This window comes from Macaca nemestrina, chromosome 9 (genome assembly GCF_043159975.1).
Source record: "Macaca nemestrina isolate mMacNem1 chromosome 9, mMacNem.hap1, whole genome shotgun sequence".
Lineage (NCBI taxonomy): Eukaryota > Metazoa > Chordata > Mammalia > Primates > Cercopithecidae > Macaca > Macaca nemestrina.
In genome coordinates, this window is record NC_092133.1 from 36,439,547 (window position 1) to 36,460,376 (window position 20,830).

The 20,830-nt window shown below is 49.4% G+C and overlaps 1 protein-coding gene and 1 long non-coding RNA gene across 2 annotated transcripts; one reads left to right on the plus strand and one right to left on the minus strand.

Moving 5' to 3' along the window:
* Nucleotides 1-417: 417 nt before the first annotated feature.
* Nucleotides 418-3,018, minus strand: LOC105478500 (FRAT regulator of WNT signaling pathway 1). The gene has a single exon (XM_071069354.1). It carries the CDS (start codon nucleotides 2,821-2,823, stop codon nucleotides 1,984-1,986), a length of 840 nt encoding a protein of 279 aa, XP_070925455.1. The 5' UTR covers nucleotides 2,824-3,018; the 3' UTR covers nucleotides 418-1,983.
* A 112-nt stretch (nucleotides 3,019-3,130) lies between these two features.
* On the plus strand, nucleotides 3,131-19,734 carry LOC139356056 (uncharacterized). The gene is made up of 3 exons (XR_011607429.1): nucleotides 3,131-3,414; nucleotides 4,744-4,824; nucleotides 19,446-19,734. It is a non-coding gene; the product is annotated as an uncharacterized lncRNA (long non-coding RNA).
* Nucleotides 19,735-20,830: the final 1,096 nt, after the last annotated feature.

Genomic DNA, 20,830 nt, shown 5'->3' on the forward strand with positions numbered 1-20,830 from the left:
CAAGAGCTGCCCCAGCCTTAAGGCCCACCTTGTGGAACAAGTGCACTTAATGGCCATAGTATAAAGAAAAGAAGAAAAAAAAGATAAGCCTCCCAGTCTGCAGTGACTGGCTGATCTGATGTCCTTTGCTAATAGAGGCAGCTTTATAACACATCTCCATCACTGACTAGTAATCCAAAAGGCTCTGAGGTTTTAACGAATGGGATTGGTCCAAAACCTGACCTCACTTTCATTTAATTTCATGCCAGCTCCAATACACACCCAGCTGCGGAGACCTTGTCTAGCTAGTGAGCTGCTCAGACACAAAGGCGCTCTAATTACCATCCGCAAGCCAGGCTGACAGGGATTTCAAGTGTTTTCATGTTTATGGAGATCAGAGAAATGTGTTCTGTACATCTTTTTCACCGATGGCAAGTATAAAATAAAACCAAACAAAAAACCCAACACATTTATTCAAAGCAGGCATTTCAGTTAAGTTAAAATCCTATAATCAGGATAGCCACGATTCCAGACACTCCGGTGCGAAGTGTAGATATGTCAGTAGCCACATCTGGATGATGAACAAGCCATTGACTATAAAAACGAGAACAACAGCACAGTCTCAGCGCCTTTAGAGTGAGTGAACAGTATGTTCCAAGCACTTCACCATGGTTCACAATGGCAAAGCCTGCAGCTTCTCCATTTGGAGGGTCACATTTTCTACTCGGTTTCCTGCACTTACAAAGGCCAGCTGGCATGGCTGGGGGAGGGGCAGAGGGAGGAAATCAACTCCGCTATCCAGGGAATTGCAGCTGTTATTGCAAATGGCCCCAGAGAGCCCATTATAAGCTGCTGTGCTAGGCTGTGTGTCCCTGGAGTGCCCATCACATGGCGTCTTCCTAGCCCCCAACCCAGGCCCCCAGGATCCCAGAGCCACCCGCTTGAGTAGGACAGCAGAGCCAAGTGGGAGAGGAGGAACCCGGGGCTCCGTCTCGGGAGTTTCCGTGAAAGCCCGGAGCGCGGCCAGGGGCGGTGGTCGCCTAGGGAAGCAGACACCCAGCACGTCCGCGCTTTCCCACACCCGCGGTGGCGGCGGCGCGCGTGTCCTCAGGAGACTCCAGCACTTGCAAAAAACACTGCGCTCTTCTCCGAGCACGGGCAGAATCCGGCTACTCTGTCCCGCAACCCAGTGCGTGCCCAGGAAACAGTGACCTTGAACCCGAGGAGAGGCAGGCCGGCTGTGAAAATACACTTTAGAGAGCGCGTGGGGTTCACTCCGCGCCTCTCTACCCTTCCATCACCATTCAATACCCCCCGCCCCCACCTCCTGTCCCCACCCGTGTCGTACAGCCTTTCCCACACCACTCTGAGAAAGGCAGACAGTTGCAAAGAGAGCGCAGGGGTTAACTCCTATTCAACCCTCAAAGGGTCCCTTCATGGCACCGCGTGTTTGATATTAAGCAGCACCTCCAAAGACACAAGATGGTTTTTTTAAGTGTTGAAAATATTCAAGTCTGGCAGATTGGGGTGCACCCGGAAATTATCTACTCATGTTCCCCTCCCCCAAAGTGGATCAGGAGCCAGCCCTGAAAAGGTAAAGCAAGTAACTGGCATCATCCTCAGTAGTTCCGGCGCGCCGCGATCCGGAGAAGCGTGGATTGTGGCCACATGGTCGCGGGGCTGGAGGGCACTGAGAGGCTGCGCGGAACTGCACGCTCCGCGGCTGGGTCGGGTCACTCCAAATAAGGAATCCTACTAACTTGTAAGCTTGGGGTGCGCTCTGTAAAATCCTCCTTAAATAGGGCCGAGTTCTGCATTTCAAATATTTTGGCCCTCAACCCCAGTTACCCGCGAAACATTCGCGATTTTTCTGTTCCTCGTCTTTAGCTTTTTTCTCCCACTTCCAAAAGCCAGAGTTCTCCACCAGCCTGAGAAGAATTGCAGCCCTCAGGGGAACCCCTTGCCCTCTAGTCTGAGGCTGGCGCTGTGGGCACCCCGGGCGTGTTAGCTGCCAGGGACAAGAACGCCGTCGCCAATTCTGAGCTGCGCCCTCCCGGAGGCGCCAGGGTCACTGCAGGCCGCGCGAGGGCTGCGAGGTGAAGGGGGTTCATGCACCGGGGCCGACAGAGGTCCCAGGAGCGGGCGTTGGGGAAGCTTTGCACGTAACTGCAGCCGTCGCGAATGAAGCCTTCGCACGGCCTCCTTGATGAGGTTTCCAGAGAGCACTAGCTGCTGCAGGAGCCGGTGCGGGTCGTCGTCGCCTGTGCGGGTTTCTGGTTGGGACCCGCGTCGCTGCTGCAGGCGGCGGGAGGCGGCGGCGCCCCGGAGCCATCCTCGCCGGCACGGACCCGACAGCGGCTGCGGGACGCCCTGCTTGCCAGCACCCGGAGGCCCATCGAAGTCGGCCTGAGGGGGCAGTGGGGACAGCGCGCTGGGGCCTGTGGCGAGCTCCGCCACGCAGTAGGGCGCAGCGCGGCCCCGCACGCGGCCGCGGTCCCCCAGGGCGCAGCGCAGGACCCCAGGGGGCGCCGGGCCCACAGTCTCAGCCGACGCGGGAGGCAGCAGCAGCGGCACCGCCGGGGGCCTGGCCTTGTCTGCCGGCACCGCCGCAGCCAGGGGTCCCGGGGCCCGCAGCGGCGCCCCCGGGGGCGCGCACGGCGAGGCCGGGCTGTCCTGCGCCGCGTCCAGCTGCAGCGTCTCGCCGATCTGGGCCACCAGCCGGTCCACCTCGCCCGAGCTGCCCAGCGCCACCGACTGCTGCAGCAGGAGGAAGCTGTCCTCCTCCTCTTCCTCCCCCTCCGCCTCCTCGCCAGCTTCCTCTTCCTCCTCCCTCCGGCAAGGCATGGCCCCCTGTCCGGGCACCCGGAGCTGTGCGGGCGTCGCTGGGGGCTCGACTGCCGGCGGGTGCGGTGGGCCGCGGCGGAGCTGGCGCGGAGCTGAAGACGATGCCGGGGCCGTGGCCGGGGCCGGGGCAGGGGCCGTGGCGGACGCGGAAGCCGGAGCCCGCCAGTCACTCCAGCCGCGCGCCTGCAGCCGCGGGAGCCGGAATCCTGCCGGCTCGGGTTGATTTGTAAACAATGGGTGACGTCGCGCTGGGCCCTACCACCGCGCCGGGGAGGGGGTGCTGTGCCGCTGGGGGACGGGGCTTCTGCGGGACTGGGGGTCTGGGTGAAGCCGGACTGCCTTCTGAGCTCCTTCGCTCAGGGTGCTGTCTGCAAGGGCGCCCTGGGGACCTGATCCTGGCTCCCGCAGTCGGGCGCGATTGGCATTTCCAGAAATGGACACCAGCGTGGACCTTGTTGGTTTCTTCCACACACAAGCGCACACACACACACAGTAACACACACACACCGACCCACACACCCCTTCTCTCCGTGCGTCAACTCAACCGGGTTTTAGCGTTTGCGCTTTTGAGGTCCGGCATGCGGGTGTCTGGTGAGGATGGAAAGGAAAGGGAGTCAGGCTAGGGATTTGTACGGAGATTAGGGAAACTGACAGGAATGGGAAGGAAGAAGGGGACCTTGTCGTGCGATGGAGGTGGCAGAGTTGGAAATGGCAAAGAAAGGCCACGGATTAATGTTTCTTGATCGAGATCCTGGGCGGATGGGGGCCTGGACTGGGGTTGGCATTGCTGGAGAGGAGGAGGTTGCTAGTCTTTTTTGTTTGTTTGTTTTTGAGAGGGAGTCTCGCTCTGTCGCCCAGGCTGGAGTGCAGTGGTTTCATCTCCACTCACTACAACCTCCGCCTCCTGGGTTCAAGCAAATCTCCTGCCTCAGCCTCCCGAGTAGCTGGAATTACAGGCGCCCACCACCACGCCCGGCTAATTTTTGTATTTTTAGTAGAGACGGGGTTTCACCATGTTGGCCAGGCTGGTCTCGAACTCCTGACCTCAGGTGATCCACCTGCCTCAGCCTCCCAAAGTGCTGGGATTACAGACGTCAGCCACTGTGCCCGGCCTAGGTTGCTAGTTGCTAGTCGTTTTTTTTTTTTTTTTTTTTTTTTTTTTTGAGACAGAGTTTCCCTCTTGTTGCCACAACCTCCGCCTCCTGGGTTCAAGCAAGTCTCCTGCCTCAGCCTCCTGAGTAGCTGGATTACCGGCATGTATCACCATGCCCGGCTAATTTTGTATTTTTAGTAGAAATGAGGTTTCTCCATGTTGGTCAGGCTGGTCCCAAACTCCCGACCTCAGGTGATCCACCTGCCTCGGCCTCCCAAAGTGCTGGGATTACAGGCGTGAGCCACTGCACCCTGCCTTTTTTTTTTTTTTTTTTAAATTGAGACAGATCTCCTTCTTTCACCCAGGCTGGAGTGCAGTGGCACGATGTTGGCTCACATCAAAGGAGTTTTATTCATAAAAGCCAAAAGTGAAATGGCCCAAGTGTTCATCAACAGGTGAATGGACAAACAACCTATTGTACATTCACACAGGATGATGACAGAAAACAGTTCAGCAACAAAGAGGACTGAATATTGCTGCATGCAGTAACATGAAGCTTAAAAACAGTATGCTAAGTGAAAGAAGCCAGATAGAAGCAGATATACCTCATTTCTGCTTTCATTTCATTTCTTCTCAAACAGTTTCTGTTTATATGAAGTTCTAGAACAGGGAAAGTAACTTACAGTGGGGAAAACATCAGAAGACTGGTTGCCTTTGAAAAAGGTAGAGCAGGGGCAGGACTGACACTCTGACACTGAATAGACAGAGGGAACTTGCAGGAGGGTGGACATGTTCTAAATCTTGATATCTTGATTTGGGTTTCACAGGTTTAGGCGTGTGTTAAAACTCATTGAGTAGACTGGGTGCGGTGGCTCACGCCTGTAATCCCAACGCTTTGAGAGGCTGAGGTGAGTGGATCAGCTGAGGTCAGGAGTTTGAGAACAGCCTGGCCAACATGGTGAAACCCCATCTCTACTAAAAATACAAAAATTAGCTGGACATGGTGGCTCACGCCTGTAGTCCCAGCTGCTCGGGAGGCTGAGGCAGGAGAATCGCTTGAGCCCAAGAGGCAGAGGTTGCAGTAAGCCAAGATTGTGCCACTGCACTCCAGCCTGGGCAACAGAGAGAGATCCTGTCTCAAAAAAACAAAAACAAAAACAAAATAACAAAAAGAAAAAGATTGTAAATTTTATATGAAGAAAATAAATTGTAAAGAAAGATTGAATTCTAGTAATAGACATGCTGATGAGTTTGGAGTGAGGTGTGCTGACGTTTGCAATTTATTCCAAAGTACACTAAAATGTGAGGAGGATTAATATAGATAGATTAGAAAGATAGTTAGATAGGTAGATATGTGATAAAACATGTATAGTAAAATGTTAATGTTACCATATGACCCATCAATTCTACTTTTAGCTATATACCTGAGAAAATTGAAAACATATGTTCACATAAAAATGTGTACACAAATGTTGATAGCAGCATTATTCATGATAGTCAAAAAGTGGAAACAACCCAAATATTTATCAGCTGATAAATGGATGAATCAAAAGTCGTATACTCATACAATGGAGTATTATTCACCATAAAAAGGAATGAAGTACTGATACATGCTACAAAAGGAATGAATGTTGAAAACATTATGCTGAGTGAACGAAGCCAGACAGGAAAGGCAACATATTGTGTAATTCTATTTATATGAAACATCCAGAATAGACAAATCCATAGAGACAGAAGGTAGATTAGTGGTTGCCAGGGGATGGGAGAAGGGGGGAATTAGGACTAACAGCTAATGGTTAAGAGTTTTCTTTTTGGGGTTATGAAAATGTTTTGAAATTAGTGGTGATGTTTGTGCAACACAATGAATATACAGAACTAAAAACTATTGAAGTGTACACTTTAAAATGTTGAATTTTATGTTATGTGAAATATATCTCAATATAAAAAATACTAGAATCTAGGTGCTGGGTAACAGCGTATTTCAATTTTGTTGGCTGTTTGAAAAATTTTACAATAAAGTGTTAGAAACAATAAGCCATAGAAAAGGGGAAATTGGGTGACTCAGGCCTGTAATCCCAGCAGTTTGGCAGGCCGAGGCGGGCAGATCCCAAGGGTCAACAGATTGAGACCATGCTGGCCAACATGGTGAAACCCCATCTCTACTAAAAATACAAAAATTAGCTGGGTGTGGTGGCTCATGCCTGTAGTCCCAGCTACTCGGTAGGCTGAGGCAGGAGAATCGCTTGAACTTGGGAGGAAGGTGGAGGTTGCAGTGAGCTGAGATTGTGCCACTGCACTCCAGCCTGGCAACAGAGTGAGACTCTGTCTAGAAAAACAAAAGGGGAAATTGGGCTGGGCTGGGTGCGGTGGCTCACACCTGGCCTCCGCGCCTGGCCCCAGGGTTGCTTCTTTACCAGTTCTTTCATTGCCTCCCAGCCTTCTAAATGGAGGCTCAGCTGACTGGGGAAGAGGGATGTGTACTGAGAAAATTCAAGAGATTAGGGGACTCGGCCGGGCGCGGTGGCTCACGCCTGTAATCCTAGCAGTTTGGGAGGCCGAGGCGGGTGGATCACGAAGTCAGGAGATTGACACCATCCTGGCTGACATGGTGAAACCCCATCTCTACTAAAAATACAAAAAATAAATTAGCTGAGTATGGCGGCACTCTCTTGTAGTCCCAACCACTCAGGAGGCTGAGGTAGGAAAATGGCTTGAACCTGGGAGGCAGAGGTTGCAGTGAGCCGAGATCGTGCCACTGCACTCCAGCCTGGTGACAGAGTGAGACTCCGCCTCAAAACACATACACACACACACACACACACACACACACACACACATATACATATACACACAAAATTAGCTGGGTGTGGTGGTGGGCGCCTGTAATCCCAGCTACTTGGGAGGCTGAGGCAGGAGAATCACTTGAACCGGGGAGGGGGAGGTTGCAGTGAGCCGAGATCACGCCCTTGCATGCCAGCCTGGGCAACAAGAGTGAAACTCCATCTCAAAAAAAAAAAAAGAGAGATTAGGGGACTCAAACTGAGGTGTTAAGAGATGAGAATGAGATATTAAACACCTCTCAGTAGGCTAGGTGCAGCGGCTCGTATCTGTAATCACAGCAGTTTGGGAGGCTGAGGTGGGTGGATCACCTGAGGTCAGGAGTTCGAGACCAGCCTGGCCAACATGGTGAAATCCTGTCTCTACTAAAAAAAAAAAAAGAAAAAGAAAAAAAAATTAGCCGAGCGTGCTGGCAGACCACTGTATTCCCAGCTACTTGGGAGACTGAGGCAGGAGAATCACTTGAACCCAGGAGACAAAGGTTGCAGTGAGTCGAGACTGTGCCACAGCACTCTAGCCTGGGTGACAGAGTGATATTCCATCTCAAAAAATAAAATAAAATAAACATATTTCAGTAGATTAGCAACTGAGGAAGCCATGGAAGGCAAAAGTTAAAAATGTCTTGAAGCTGCTGACTAGGCAGGAAAGATAAACCACCGGTTAGACAGTGGGGAGTGGGGGTGGGAATTAGAACAGTTGGGTCTAGAAGCCAGTAGTTAAAATGACTAGATGGCTTCGGAGCTAACACTGATGGAGCAGTGTAGAATGTTTTGCTATCTGGTGCAATCTCGGCTCACTGCAGCCTCCGCCTCCTGATTTCAAGGGATTCTCCTGCTTCAGCCTCCTGAGTGGCTGGGATTACAGGCACCTGCCACAATGCCTGGCTCATTTTTGTATTTTTAGTAGAGATGGGGTTTCACCATGTTGGCCAGGCTGTTCTTGAACTCTTAATCTCAAGTAACCCGCCCGCCTTGGCCTTTCAAAGTGCTGGGATTACAGGGGTGAGCCACTGCGCCCGGCCTTTTTTTAGTATATTTAACACAGCATTTCCTGAGGATATTTTGTCATTTAAAAAAGGAGAAAGGTCTCTAGGTTAGGGAGATAGTTCAGAGGGATGCAGCCCTCAGGTTGGAGGCTGGAATAGTATACTGGGTTGAGTAGCTTCCCCTAAATTTCTATCTACTCAGAACCTGTGAGTGTGACCTTATTTGGAAATAGCATCTTTGTGGATGTAATCAAACTAAAAGGAGGTCATACTGGATTAGGGTGGGACCTAATGAAGGGACTGGTATCCTTATAAAAAGAAGGAAATTTGGACACAGACACATGAGGAGAATACCATGTGGCAATATGTCAAGCATGTTGCCACAAACCAAGAAACACCAAGGGCAGAGAAGCATGGGATTATTTTTTATGGTTACAGCTCAGGCTGGCAGCTTGGTGATTGAGAACCTCTGTGATGGATGTTGGGTCATGATAGGCGCAGCAAGATCTACCATTAGAACAGGAATCAAGTGCGAAGAGGCCAAGCGCGGGGCTCATGCCTGTAATCCCAACACTGGGAGGCTGAGGTAGGGGTATCACTTGAGCCCTAGAGTTGGAGACCAGTCAATATAACAAGACCTGGTCTCTATCCCCTACAAAAGAACAAAGAGATGGGAAGACAAAGGGTCAATAAATCTCTCATGGGGTGTATGTGTGTGTCTCTGTGTGTGTGTATGCATATATATATATATATATACACACACATACATACATACATTTTTTTGAGACAGGGTCTTACTCTGTTGCTTAGGCTAGAGTGCAATGGAACAATCATGGCTCACTGTAGCCTCCACCACCTGTGCTCAAATAATCCTCCCACCTTAGCCTCCCAAAGCTGTAACCGTAGGTGTGCACCACCACACCCGGCTAATTTTTGCGATTTTTTTTATAGAGACAGGGTTTTGTGATGTTGTCCAGTCTGGTCTTGAAGTCCTGGGCTCAAGTGATCTGCTCAGCCCAGCCTCCCACAGCGCTGGGATAATAGGCATGAGCCACCGTGCCTGGCCCCCTCATGGTATGTTGATCATAGGTAAAAGATGGCCATGTTAGGACCAAGTCTCAGGGACCATGATGATGACTCCATGTAGGCTGAAGCAGTTAGTGCTCCCATTTCTGGGACTGTGCCATCCTTGCTACCTGGGTGGCAATGGGAATGGAAGAGTAGATGCTCAGACTTGCCACATGATTGCTTGTAGGTGTCTGGAGGAGGCAGTGTTTTTTTTCTTTTTTTTTTCTTTTTTTTTCTTTTTTTTTTCTTTTTTTCTTTTTTTTTTTTTTGAAATGGAGTCTTGCTCTGTCACCCAGGCTGGAGTGCAGTGGTGTGATCTTGGCTCACTGCGGAGGAGGCAGTCTTAGATCCACAGAAGCATGGTGTCCACATGGACGCCTGGGACAGTATCGACAGAGCTGTAAGTCAGGAGACACATGGTTGGGTACCATCATTCAGTATTTTTTTTTTTTTAAGACCAGTCTCACTCTGTCACCCAGGCTGGAATGCAGTGGCTCAGTCATGACTCACTGCAGCCTCAACCTCCCAGGCTCCAGTGATCCTCCCACCTCAGTCTCCCTTACTAGGGAGACTAGGGTGGAACTCCGGTAGCTGGGACTACAGGCACTCACCACCATGCCTGGATAATTTTTGTATGTTTTGTAGAGACAAAATCTCACCATCTTGCTAGGCTTCGGTATTTTTTTTAAATTCTAGTTTTACTTATTTGAGTAGATAATACAGCCACATGGTTCAAAAGTCAAAAGGCAAACTATACTACAGGTGTTGTGTGTCTTTTCAAAGATAGTTTATTTATTTATAGTCTGCCTCCATTGTTACACAAGTAGTAGCTATAGCAGAAGCTGCTGTTTGCCTCCCAAAAACTGTTCTCCTCTTTAATAAACCCCAAATTGTAGCTGTACCAGAGCCATAAGACTCATTTGTCATCTTCTCTTGCAGCCAAATGGGGCCATGTGATTAAGTTCTGGTCAATGAAATATAAGTGGGATATATATATATATATATATATATATATTTTTTTTTTTTTTTTTGAGACGGAGTTTCGCTCTTGTTGCCCAGGCTAGAGTGCAATGGCTCGATCTTGGCTCACTACAACCCTTGCCTCCCGGGTTCAAGCGATTCTCCTGCCTCAGCCTCCCAAGTAGCTGGGATTACAGACATGCTGCCACCATGCCCGGCTAATTTTGTATTTTTAATAGAGACGGAATTTCTCCCTGTTGGTCAGGCTGGTCTCTAACTCCGGACCTCAGGTGATCTGCCCGCCTCAGCCTCCCAAAGTGCTGGGATTGCAAGCATGAGCCACCACGCCCAGCCAAGTGGGCCATATTATGTGACACCTTTGTAAAGTCACCCTGTGAGGAAGGGGGCAAGCCTGTCTCTTTTTCTTTTATTTTGTTGCCTGGGTCTTTCAAAAGCCCCAGACATGGTCCTGGATTGCCTACCTCTGGATCTTTTTTTTTTGAGATGGAATTTTTACTCTCGTTGCCCAGGCTGGAGTTCAGTGGCCTGATCTCGGCTCACTGCAACCTCTGCCTCCCAGGTTCCAGCCATTCTCCCACAGGTGCACCACCACACTCAGCGAACTTTTTGTATTTTTAGTAAAGATGAAGTTTCATCATATTGGCCAGGCTGGTCTTGAACTCCTGACCTCAGGTGATCTGCCTGCCTTGGCCTTCCAAAGTGCTGGGATTACAGGCATGAGCCACCGTGCTTGGCCCTGTTTGTTTGTTTTTAAAAATATATTTTTTGCATTCAGCTCGGAAGAGGCCAAGGTGTAACTTTCTTTGGTCATCCTGAATCTGGGTTCATCCAACACCAGCCGCCTCCACCATGCCACCGAAGTTCGACCCCAACAAGATTAAAGTTGTATACCTGAGGTGCACTGGGGGTGTAGTCAGTGCCACTTCTTCACTGGCCCCCAAGATCGGCCCCCTGGGTCTGTCTCTAAAAAAGGTTGGTGATGACATTGCCAAGGCAAGGGGTGACTGGAAAGTCCTGAGGATTACAGTGAAATTGAACATTCAGAAAAGATGGGCCCAGACTGAGGTGGTGCCTTCTGCCTCTGCCCTGATCATCAAAGCTCTCAAGGAACCATCAACAGACAGAAGAAACAGAAACACATTAAACACAGTGGGAATATCACTTTTGTTGAGATCGTCAACATTGCTTGACAGAGGTGTCACCAATCTTTAGCCAGAGAACTCTGGAAACTTTAAAGAAATCCTGGGGGCTGGGCGCGGTGGCTCACGCCTGTAATCCTAGCACTTTGGGAGGCTAAGGCGGGCAGATCATGAAGTCAGGAGATTGAGACCATCCTAGCTAACATGGTAAACTCCCATCTCTACTAAAAATACAAAAAAGAAAAAGAAAAAATAGCCAGGCGTGGCGGCGTGCGCCTGTAGTCCCAGCTGTTGGGGAGGGGAGGCTGAGGCAGGAGAATGGCATGAACCCAAGGAGGCAGAGCTTGCGGTGAGCCCAGATCGCGCCACTGCACTCCAGCCTGGGTGACAGAGCAAGACTCCATCTCAAAAAAAAAAAAAAAAAAAGAAATCCTGGGAACTCCCTAGTCTGTGGGCCGTAATGTTGATGGCCGCCACCCTCATGATATCATAGATGACATCAACAGTGGTGCTGTGGAATATGCCCAGCTAGTGAAGAAGCACAAAACGAAATATTTCAATAGAGGATCATGTGAGCAAAAAATACCAAACAAACTTTTTTTTTGGTTGGCTGTGGTGACTCATGCCTGTAATCCCAGCACTTTGGGAGGCTGAGGCAGGTGGATCATGAGGTCAGGAGTTCAAGACCAACCTGAACCACATGGTGAAACCCCATCTCTACTAAAAATACAAAAATTAGCCGGGTGTGGTGGTGTGCACCTGTAATCCCAGCTACTCAGGAGGCTGAGGCAGGAGAATTGCTTGAACCCAGGAGGCGGAGGTTGCAGTGAGCTGAGATCGCACCACTGTACTCCAGTTTGGGCGACAGAGCGAGATTCTGTCTCAAAAAAAAAAAAAAAAAAAACCAAAACAACAAACATTTTTAAAAATACAAAAATTGGCCGGGCGCGGTGGCTCAAGCCTGTAATCCCAGCACTTTGGGAGGCCGAGACGGGCGGATCACGAGGTCAGGAGATCGAGACCATCCTGGCTAACACCGTGAAACCCCGTCTCTACTAAAAATACAAAAAACTAGCCGGGCGAGGTGGCGGGCGCCTGTAGTCCCAGCTACTCCGGAGGCTGAGGCAGGAGAATGGCGTAAACCCGGGAGGCGGAGCTTGCAGTGAGCTGAGATCCGGCCACTGCACTCCAGCCCGGGCTACAGAGCAAGACTCCGTCTCAAAAAAAAAAAAAAAAAAAAAAAAAAAAAAATACAAAAATTATCCAGGCATGGTGGCGTGTGCCTGTAGTCCCAGCTACTTGGGAGGGTGAGACAGGAGAATCACTTGAACCTAGGAGGCGGAGGTTGCAGGTGGAGTGGAGCCGAGATTGCTCCACTGCACTCTGGCGTGGGTGACAGAGCCAGACACCCCTCACACACACAAAAAAGTATACAACTCAATGGTTCTTAGATATTTACACAGTTGTGTAACCATAATCTAATTTTAGAACATTTGCATCACTCCCAAAAGAAACTTTGTACCCACTAGCTACATTGGAGATTTATTTTATTCCTGGACCCTGAAAATTGCTTTAAGGATATTATATCATTTAGTCATCCAAAAACCTCTGAATTTGGTATTATTATTCCTTTTCTTTTTTTTTTTTTTTCTTTTTTTTTTTTTGAGACAGAGTCTCGCTCTGTTGCCCAGGCTGGAGTGCAGTGACCGGATCTCAGCTCGCTGCAAGCTCCGCCTCCCGGGTTCACACCATTCTCCTGCCTCAGCCTCGTGAGTAGCTGGGACTACAGGCGCCCGCCACCTCGCCCAGCTAGTTTTTTTTTTGTACTTTTTAGTAGAGACAGGGTTTCACCATGTTAGCCAGGATGGTCTCGATCTCCTGACCTCGTGATCTGCCCGTCTCGGCCTCCCAAAGTGCTGGGATTACAGGCTTAAGCCACCGCGCCTGGCTATTATTCCTTTTCATGGATAAGAAAACCAAGGCCCAGAAATAAGTAAACGTGCCCAGAATTACACAAACTTCTAGTGCCAGAGCCAGGATTCAAACTCAGTTTTGATTGATGCCAAAGCCTGCCCTTCTCAAACCACTACCCAGATGCCATAACCCAGTCTCTGGAATCTGGTCTTTTAGTTCTGCCTTGTTATGTTCCTCAAGGCACACTGATTCTTTCTTCAGTGCCTCAGCTGGTGGTTCTATTTCAGTCCCACTGCCCGATGCCCTTAATGTTTTTTTGGCCAGGCTCATGCGTCTTGGGTTGGAGCCCCAGCCTCTTTCCCTTTAATCCACTCTTCTGACAGATCAACTTCCTAATGCCCAACCCTGCTCAGGTTACCCATGGCCTCCCCTCTGAACAGGTCCACATGGCCTCCGGAGTAAACTCCTCCACTCCTTAACACAGTGTCCAGAACTCTCAGGGGGCTGGCCCTGGTCCACGCCTCCAACTTTATCTTGTCCTCCACCCCCACATAAACCTTTTGCTCCTATCAACTGGGCCCTTGCCAGCTTTCAAAAGCATCTTACATGTTCCTATCACCCCATATTTGGTCCTGCTCTTTGTGTAGAGAATGCCCTCCCTCAATTCCCCCCATCTAAATCTTAGTCCAGCTACAAACCTCCTCCATGCAGCTATCTCTGCTCTCACCAAGAGTCAGTTGTTCCTCCCTCTCTCCTTCCTCCCACTCTCTTTGGTTCCTCCAAGTGAGCCCTTGCCACATACCTCCTTTCTATAGTGACCTGGGCTGGTCTAGACTGTCAGATCCATGAATCTAGAGGTTAGGTTCCTCTGATTTGCCAGGTCTGTGTCACTTGCCCACTCCTGTAGCCAGAAATGGGATCAGTGTCACCTAAAACACATGGACAGGATGGGGAAGCAGAGAACCTCTACAGAGGTGCTGCATGCATCAAAACAAAATCCTATGTCCAATATAGGCAGGATGTGTTTTTTCCATAAGATCTAAATAATCTCATTGTTTCTATGGATTTTTTTTTTTGACAGAATCTGGTTCTGTAGCCCAGGCTGGAGTGTGCAGTGGTGCGATCTCGGCTCACTGCAACCTCTGCCTGCTGGGTTCATGCAATTCTACTGCCTCAGCCTCCCAAGTAGCTGGGACTACAGGCGCCCGCCACTACGCCTGGCTAATTGTTGTATTTTTGCATCAGCCTCCCAAAGTGCTGGGATTACAGGCGAGAGCCAGCGTGCCCGGCCTGGAATCTTTGGTTTGATTCAGTTGTTCCTTTATTCATTCAACAAATAGTTGGCTAAGTAAAGCCAAATGTGTCATTTGACTAGCCTTAAATATCCTTTTCTTTTTTTTTTTTTTTTTGAGACTGAGTCTGGCTCTGTCGCCCAGGCTGGAGTGCAGTGGCCAGATCTCAGCTCACTGCAAGCTCCGCCTCCCGGGTTTACGCCATTCTCCTGCCTCAGCCTCCGGAGTAGCTGGGACCACAGGCGCCCGCCACCTCGCCCGGCTAGTTTTTTGTATTTTTTAGTAGAGACGGGGTTTCACCGTGTTCGCCAGGATGGTCTCGATCTCCTGACCTTGTGATCCGCCCGTCTCAGCCTCCCAAAGTGCTGGGATTACAGGCTTGAGCCACCGTGCCCGGCTATCCTTTTTTTTTTTGAGACAAAGTTTCTCTCTTGTTGCCCAGGCTGGAGTGCAATGGCGCATCTCCGCTCCCCGCAACCTCTGCCTCCAGGGTTCAAGCAATTCTCCTGTCTCAGTCTCCTAAGTAGCTGAGATTCCAGGCGCACGCCACCACGCCCGGCTAATTTTTGTCTATTTAGTAGAGACGGCATAATGGTCAGGCTGGTTTCAAACTCCTGACCTCAGGTGATCCGCCCACCTCGGCCTCCCAAAGTCCTGGGATTACAGCCGGAAGCCACTGTCCCTGGCCGAAAGATTCTTAAGTCATGAAGCTACACTCCAGTGGGAGAAGACACCACCACTCAAGCAATGATATAAACACATCTAGAAATGCAGCAAATGTAAAATGGCAGCCGGGGACAGAGCTCTTGAGTTCTGCAGAAGTTGTGCAGGTTTTCTAATCAAAATGATTATGTGGAATTATGTTAACTGGGCAACAAGCATTTTCTTTCACAGTTGGAAGCAGTCCTTATTCCAGGCCAGGGGTGGTAGCTCACACCTGTAATTCCAGTACTTTGGGAGGCTGAGGCTAGTGGATCACCTGAGACTAGGAGTTCGAGACCAGTCTGACCAACATGGTGAAACCCCATCTCTACTAAAAATATAAAAATTAGCTAGGCATGCTGGCAAGTGCCTGCAATCTCAGCCACTTTGGAGGCTGAGGCAAGAGGATCCCTTGAGCACGGGAGGTGGAGGTTTCAGTGAGCCAAGATTGTGCTACTGCGCTCCAGCCTGGGGGACAGAGTGAGACTCCATCTCAAAATAAATAAACAAATACACAAATAAATTCACATATTTCAGAAGAGGTAGTTTTGTATTTAATTCACGTTAAAGTGTAAATGAATGAACAAAAGCAGCTCTTTTGATAACTCTGAAAGAAGGTAAGTCATATGGATGGGAATGACTGTAGATCCCTGGATGGGGATGTTTAAGCCTGAGGGGCTGAAGGACAATTTCCTTTATTTCTGATTTTTTTTTTTTTTTTAGACAGCGTTTCACGCCTGTCACCCAGGCTGGAGTGCAATGGTGTGATCTCAGCTCACTGAAACCTCTGCCTCCACAGCTCAAGTAATTCTCCTGCCTCAGCCTTGAGAGTAGCTGGGACTACAGGTGCAAGCCATAGCACCCAGCTAGTTTTTGTGGCTTTTTTTTGGCCGGACATAGTGGCTCTCGCCTGTAATCCCAGAACTTTGGGAGGCCGAGGTGGGCAGATCACCTGAGCTCAGGAGTTTGAGACCAGCCTGGCCAACATGGTGAAACCCCATCTCCATTAAAAATGCAAAACTTAGGCCAGGCACGGTGGCTCACGCCTGTAATCTCAACACTTTGGGAGGCCAAGGCTGGCAGATCACGAGGTCGGGAGATCGAGACCATCCTGGCTAACATGGAGAAATCCCGCCTCTACTAAAAATACAAAAAATTAGCCGGTTGTGGTGGCACGCACCTGTAGTCCCAGCTACTTGAGAGGCTGAGGCAGGAGAATTGCTTGAACTCAGGAGGCAGAGGTTGCAGTGAGCTGAGATTGCGCCACTGCACTGCAGCCTGGGCAACAGAGTGAGACTCAGTCTCAAAAAAAAAAAAAAAAAAGGCCAGGCGTGGTGGCTCCCGCCTGTAATCCCAGCACTTTGGGAGGCCGAGACAGGCGGATCACGAGGTCAGGAGATGGAGACCATCTTGGCTAACATGGTGAAACCCCGTCTCTACTAAAAATACAAAAAATTAGCGGGCGTAGTGGCGGGCGCCTGTAGTCCCAGCTACTGGGGAGGCTGAGGCAGGAGAATGGCAGGAACCTGGGAGGTGGAGCTTGCAGTGAGCTGAGATTGCGCCACTGCACTCCAGCCTGGGCGACAGAGCAAGACTCCCTCTCAAAAAAAAAAAAAAACCCATAAATTAGGCTCGGTGCCATGGCTCATGACTGTAATCCCAGCACTTTGGGAGGCCAAGGCGGGCAGATTGCCTGAAGTCAGGAGTTCAAAACCAGCCTGGGCCACATGGTGAAACCCCATCTCTTTTTTCTTTTTTCTCTTGCTCTGTTGCCCAGGCTGGAGTGCAGTGGCATGATCTCAGCTCACTGCAAACTCTTCCTCCCGGGTTTACGCCATTCTCCTGCCTCAGCCTCCAGAGTAGCTGGGACTACAGGCGCCCGCCACCACACCCAGCTAATTTTTTGTATTTTTAGTAGAGGCGGGGTTTCACCATGTTAGCCAGGATGGTCTCGATCTCCTGAGCTCGTGATCCGCCCACCTTGGTCTCCCAAAGTGCTGGGATTACAGGTGTGAGCCACCGCGCCTGGCCTTTTTTTTTTTTTTTTTTTTTTTCCAGACAGAGTTTTGCTCTTGTTGCCCAGGCTGGAGTGGAATGGCATGATCTCGGTTCACTGCAACCTCTGCCTCCTAGGTTCAAGCGATTCTCCTGCCTCAGCCTCCCGGGTAGCTGGGATTACAGGCACCTACCACTACAGCTGGCTACTTTTTGTATTTTTAGTAGAGACAGGGTTTCACCATATTGGCCAGGCTGATCTCAAACTCCTGACCTCAGGTGATCAACCCGCCTCGACCTCCCAAAGTACTGAGATTACAGGTGTGAGCCACCATGCCTAGCCTATCTTCCTGTTCTTGTAAAGCTACCAGTTTGGCCTGGTGTGGTGGCTTCATGCCTGTAATCCCAGCACTTTGGGAGGCCAAAGTGGGAGGATCATTTGAGGCCAGGAGTTCAAGACCAGCCTGGGCAAGAAAGCAAGACGTGTCTCTACAAAAAAAAAAAAATTAGCTGGGCATGATGATGCTTGCCTGTAGTCCCAGCTACTTGGGAGGCTGAAGTGGGAGAGTTGCTTGAGCCCAGGCTGAGGGTGTAGTGAGTCATAGTTGCACCATTGCACTCCAGCCTGGGTGACAGAATGGGACCCCATCTCAAAATAAATAAATAACTAAATAAAAATAAATAAATAAAGCCACCAGTTCCCCTTCCATGGCAACCCACTAATTATTAACCCATTCATTCATTCATTAATCTGTGAATGGATTAATACATTCATGAAGGACCCACCTCTCCATATTGCCACATTGGGGTTTAACTTTCAACATTAGTTTTTTTTCTTTTGAGGTGGAGACTTGCTCTGTCACCCAGGCTGGAGTGCAGTGGCGTGATCTTGACTCAGTGCAACCTCCACCTCCCAGGTTGAAGCAGTTCTCCTGCCTCAGCCTCCCAAGTAGTTGGGACTACAGGCGCGAGCCACCATGCCCAGCTAATGTGTGTGGTTTTTTTTTCTTTTTTTTTTTGTATTTTTAGTAGAGGCGGGGTTTCACTCAGTTGGCCAGGCTGGTCTTGAATTCCTGACCTCAGGTGAGCTGCCCGCCTCGGCTTCCCAGAGGGCAAGGATTACAGGCGTGAACCACTGCATCTGGACAACATGAGTTTTTTTTTTTTTTTTTTTTTTTTTTTTGAGACAGAGTCTCGCTCTGTCGCCCAGGCTGGAGTGCAGTGGCGCGATCTCGGCTCACTGCAAGCTCCGCCTCCTGGGTTTACGCCATTCTCCTGCCTCAGCCTCCTGAGTAGCTGGGACTACAGGCGCCCGCCACCGCGCCCGGCTAATTTTTTGTATTTTTAGTAGAGACGGGGTTTCACCGTGGTCTCGATCTCCTGACCTTGTGATCCGCCCGCCTCGGCCTCCCAAAGTGCTGGGATTACAGGCGTGAGCCACCGCGCCCGGCCACAACATGAGTTTTAAATTGGACATTCAAACCACAGCAGCTGGAGAGATTTCAAATGTTTGGTGTGTTTGCAGGCTTTCCCTCTCACCCTGCCAGGCTCAGGGTCACCCATGCCTCCCTCAGACCTGGTCCCCATGCCAGGCCTATTTTCTGGGACTGTCTTCTTGCTTTTGGAAAGTTCAGTCCTTTGCTCTGTTGTGGCCCAGATGGCATAGCACCCTTGCCCTCGGGCCCCAGTCTGCGAGCCTTGTGAGTGTAGGATCCAGTACTCCTTCTCCATAGCCCCGACACTGAGCTCAGTGCCTGAGATGGCCGAGTCCCCATCATAATGCTCTGTGACTGCCTGTGCTTTCAACCCTCTCTGCCAGCTTCCTGCCAGTGACCTTTCCCAGCTTGTAGTTCTCCTGGCTGGGGAAAGTGACCTCCAGAGGTTTTATCCTGGATTTCCAGCACTGAACGTTTTTAGCAGTACCGAGTTGGTTCTTCTTCCCTCACCTCACTGAGCCCCCTTTCCCACTCTCTGGTCCTGCGGTCAGTCTCGAAGAGCATTCCACAGCAAAGCTGAAGACGGTTTTCTTTTCTTCTGCATATGGAATGATGTAGATGCTAGAGTCTTTGGTGTGTCCGAAGAAGACTGAGCCATTAAGTTTTTGGTTTTTTTTTTTAAGGTAGAATTTTGCTCTTGTTGCCCAGGCTGGAGCACAGTGGCACGATCTCAACTTGACTCACAGCAAACTCTGACTCCCGGGTTCAAACAATTCTCCTGCCTCAGCCTCCAGAGTAGCTGGGATTACAGGTGCCCGCCACCCCTTCCGGCTAATTTTTTGTATTTTTAGTAGAGATGGGGTTTCACCATGTTGGCCAGGCTGGTCTTGAACTCCTGACCTCGGGTGATCCACCCGTGGGGCATTAAGTTTTGCCCCAGCCCTGAATAAACATGTGGTTGTGTACACAAAGAGACCTGGGAGGCAAAAAATTGAGAATGAATTGTAGGAAATGTGTGTCCCTTAATTATTCCCCACTTTGGGGGTTTTCTCCACAGGGAGAATTCTAGTGGGAGGCAAGGCTCTCCTCCCAACAGACAGCGGAGGCATGAGCCTTAGGCTCGGCCTGCCAGACATTCGGCCTGCCAGACGTTCTCACTCAAGACTCTTGTCTTTCCAGGCAGTGACAAACCCACAGGATAAATGGGCACTCGGTGGAGGGAAACCTGCTGCAGTGGACAGATCTGGATGGCGTGACCTCAGCTGGGTTTCCTGTTCTCTCACCCCTTTTCTTCCAGGCAGTTCTTCAGTTTAGTTTCCTTCCAACAAATCCAGTTTCTGTTTCTGTTAGGCAAGTCCATTTTCAGTGCTTGCAACTTTGCCTGACATATACATAAATGTTCAATTAGAGGGGATGATTTAAATAAATGCAGAAACATCTACAATGTGGAATACCATGCAGCAGTTCAAAAAAGTAATGGCAGAACTATGCACATAGATGTGGAAAGATCTCCATAATACATGTCTAAGGACAGTACAGTATATCACTCTTTATTTAAAAATTAAAACAAAGTTATGTACACCTTTTTTTTTTTTTTGAGACGGAGTGTCGCTCTGTCGCCCGGGCTGGAGTGAAATGGTGTGATTTCAGCTCACTGCAACCTCCGCCTCCTGGATTCAAGCGATTCTCCCTGCCTCACCTTCCCAAGTAGGTGGGATTACAGGCATGTGCCACCACGCCTGGTTAATTTTTGTATTTTTAGTAGAGACGGGGTTTCCCCACGTTGGCCAGGCTGGTCTCAAACTCCTGACCTCAGGTGATCTGTCCGCCTCAGCCTCCCAAAGTGCTGGGATTACAGGCATGAGCCACCATGCCCAGTCAAAATTATGTATTTCTCTATGCACGTGTGTGCTACCATTATAGTGAAATGCTAAAAGAGAAGGACTTTATTTGTTCATACCTATATTCCCAGGCCTAGGACAGTGTCTGGCACATAGTAGACACTCAATAAGTATTTGTTGAGTTAAAATATTATATAGAAAAAGATCTGGAAGGACACACATAAAACTGAAAATAGTGGTTTCTTAGAGGGACTAGAATGTAGACAAGGGTAAATTTTTATTCATATTACTTGAGTTTTTTAAATAATGAAAATATCTTTCTATATTACTTGTATAATTAAACAATAAAAAAAGAAAAGCACTAAATATTAACAGGTGACTGGATGTGGTGGCTCATGCCTGTAATCCTAACACTCTGAAGGGTCAAGGTGGAAGGATCACTTGAAGACAGGAGTTTGAGACCAGCCTGGGCAACATAGTGAGACTCTGTCTGTAGAAAAAAAAAGAAATATTAACAAGTGAAAAGAAAGCCATTAAAATGGTAATTTCAAAGATGGTTTTATAATGAATACAAGTTGGGGAGCAAAGAAAGAAGGCAATTGGTATTCCAGGTAACCACGTGATATTTTGGTGGGAGTACTGGCTATTTTGACAAGAGAAAAATTACATTTTAGCTCTTGTTGCCCAGGTTGGAGTGCAATGGCGTGATCTCAGCCCACTGCA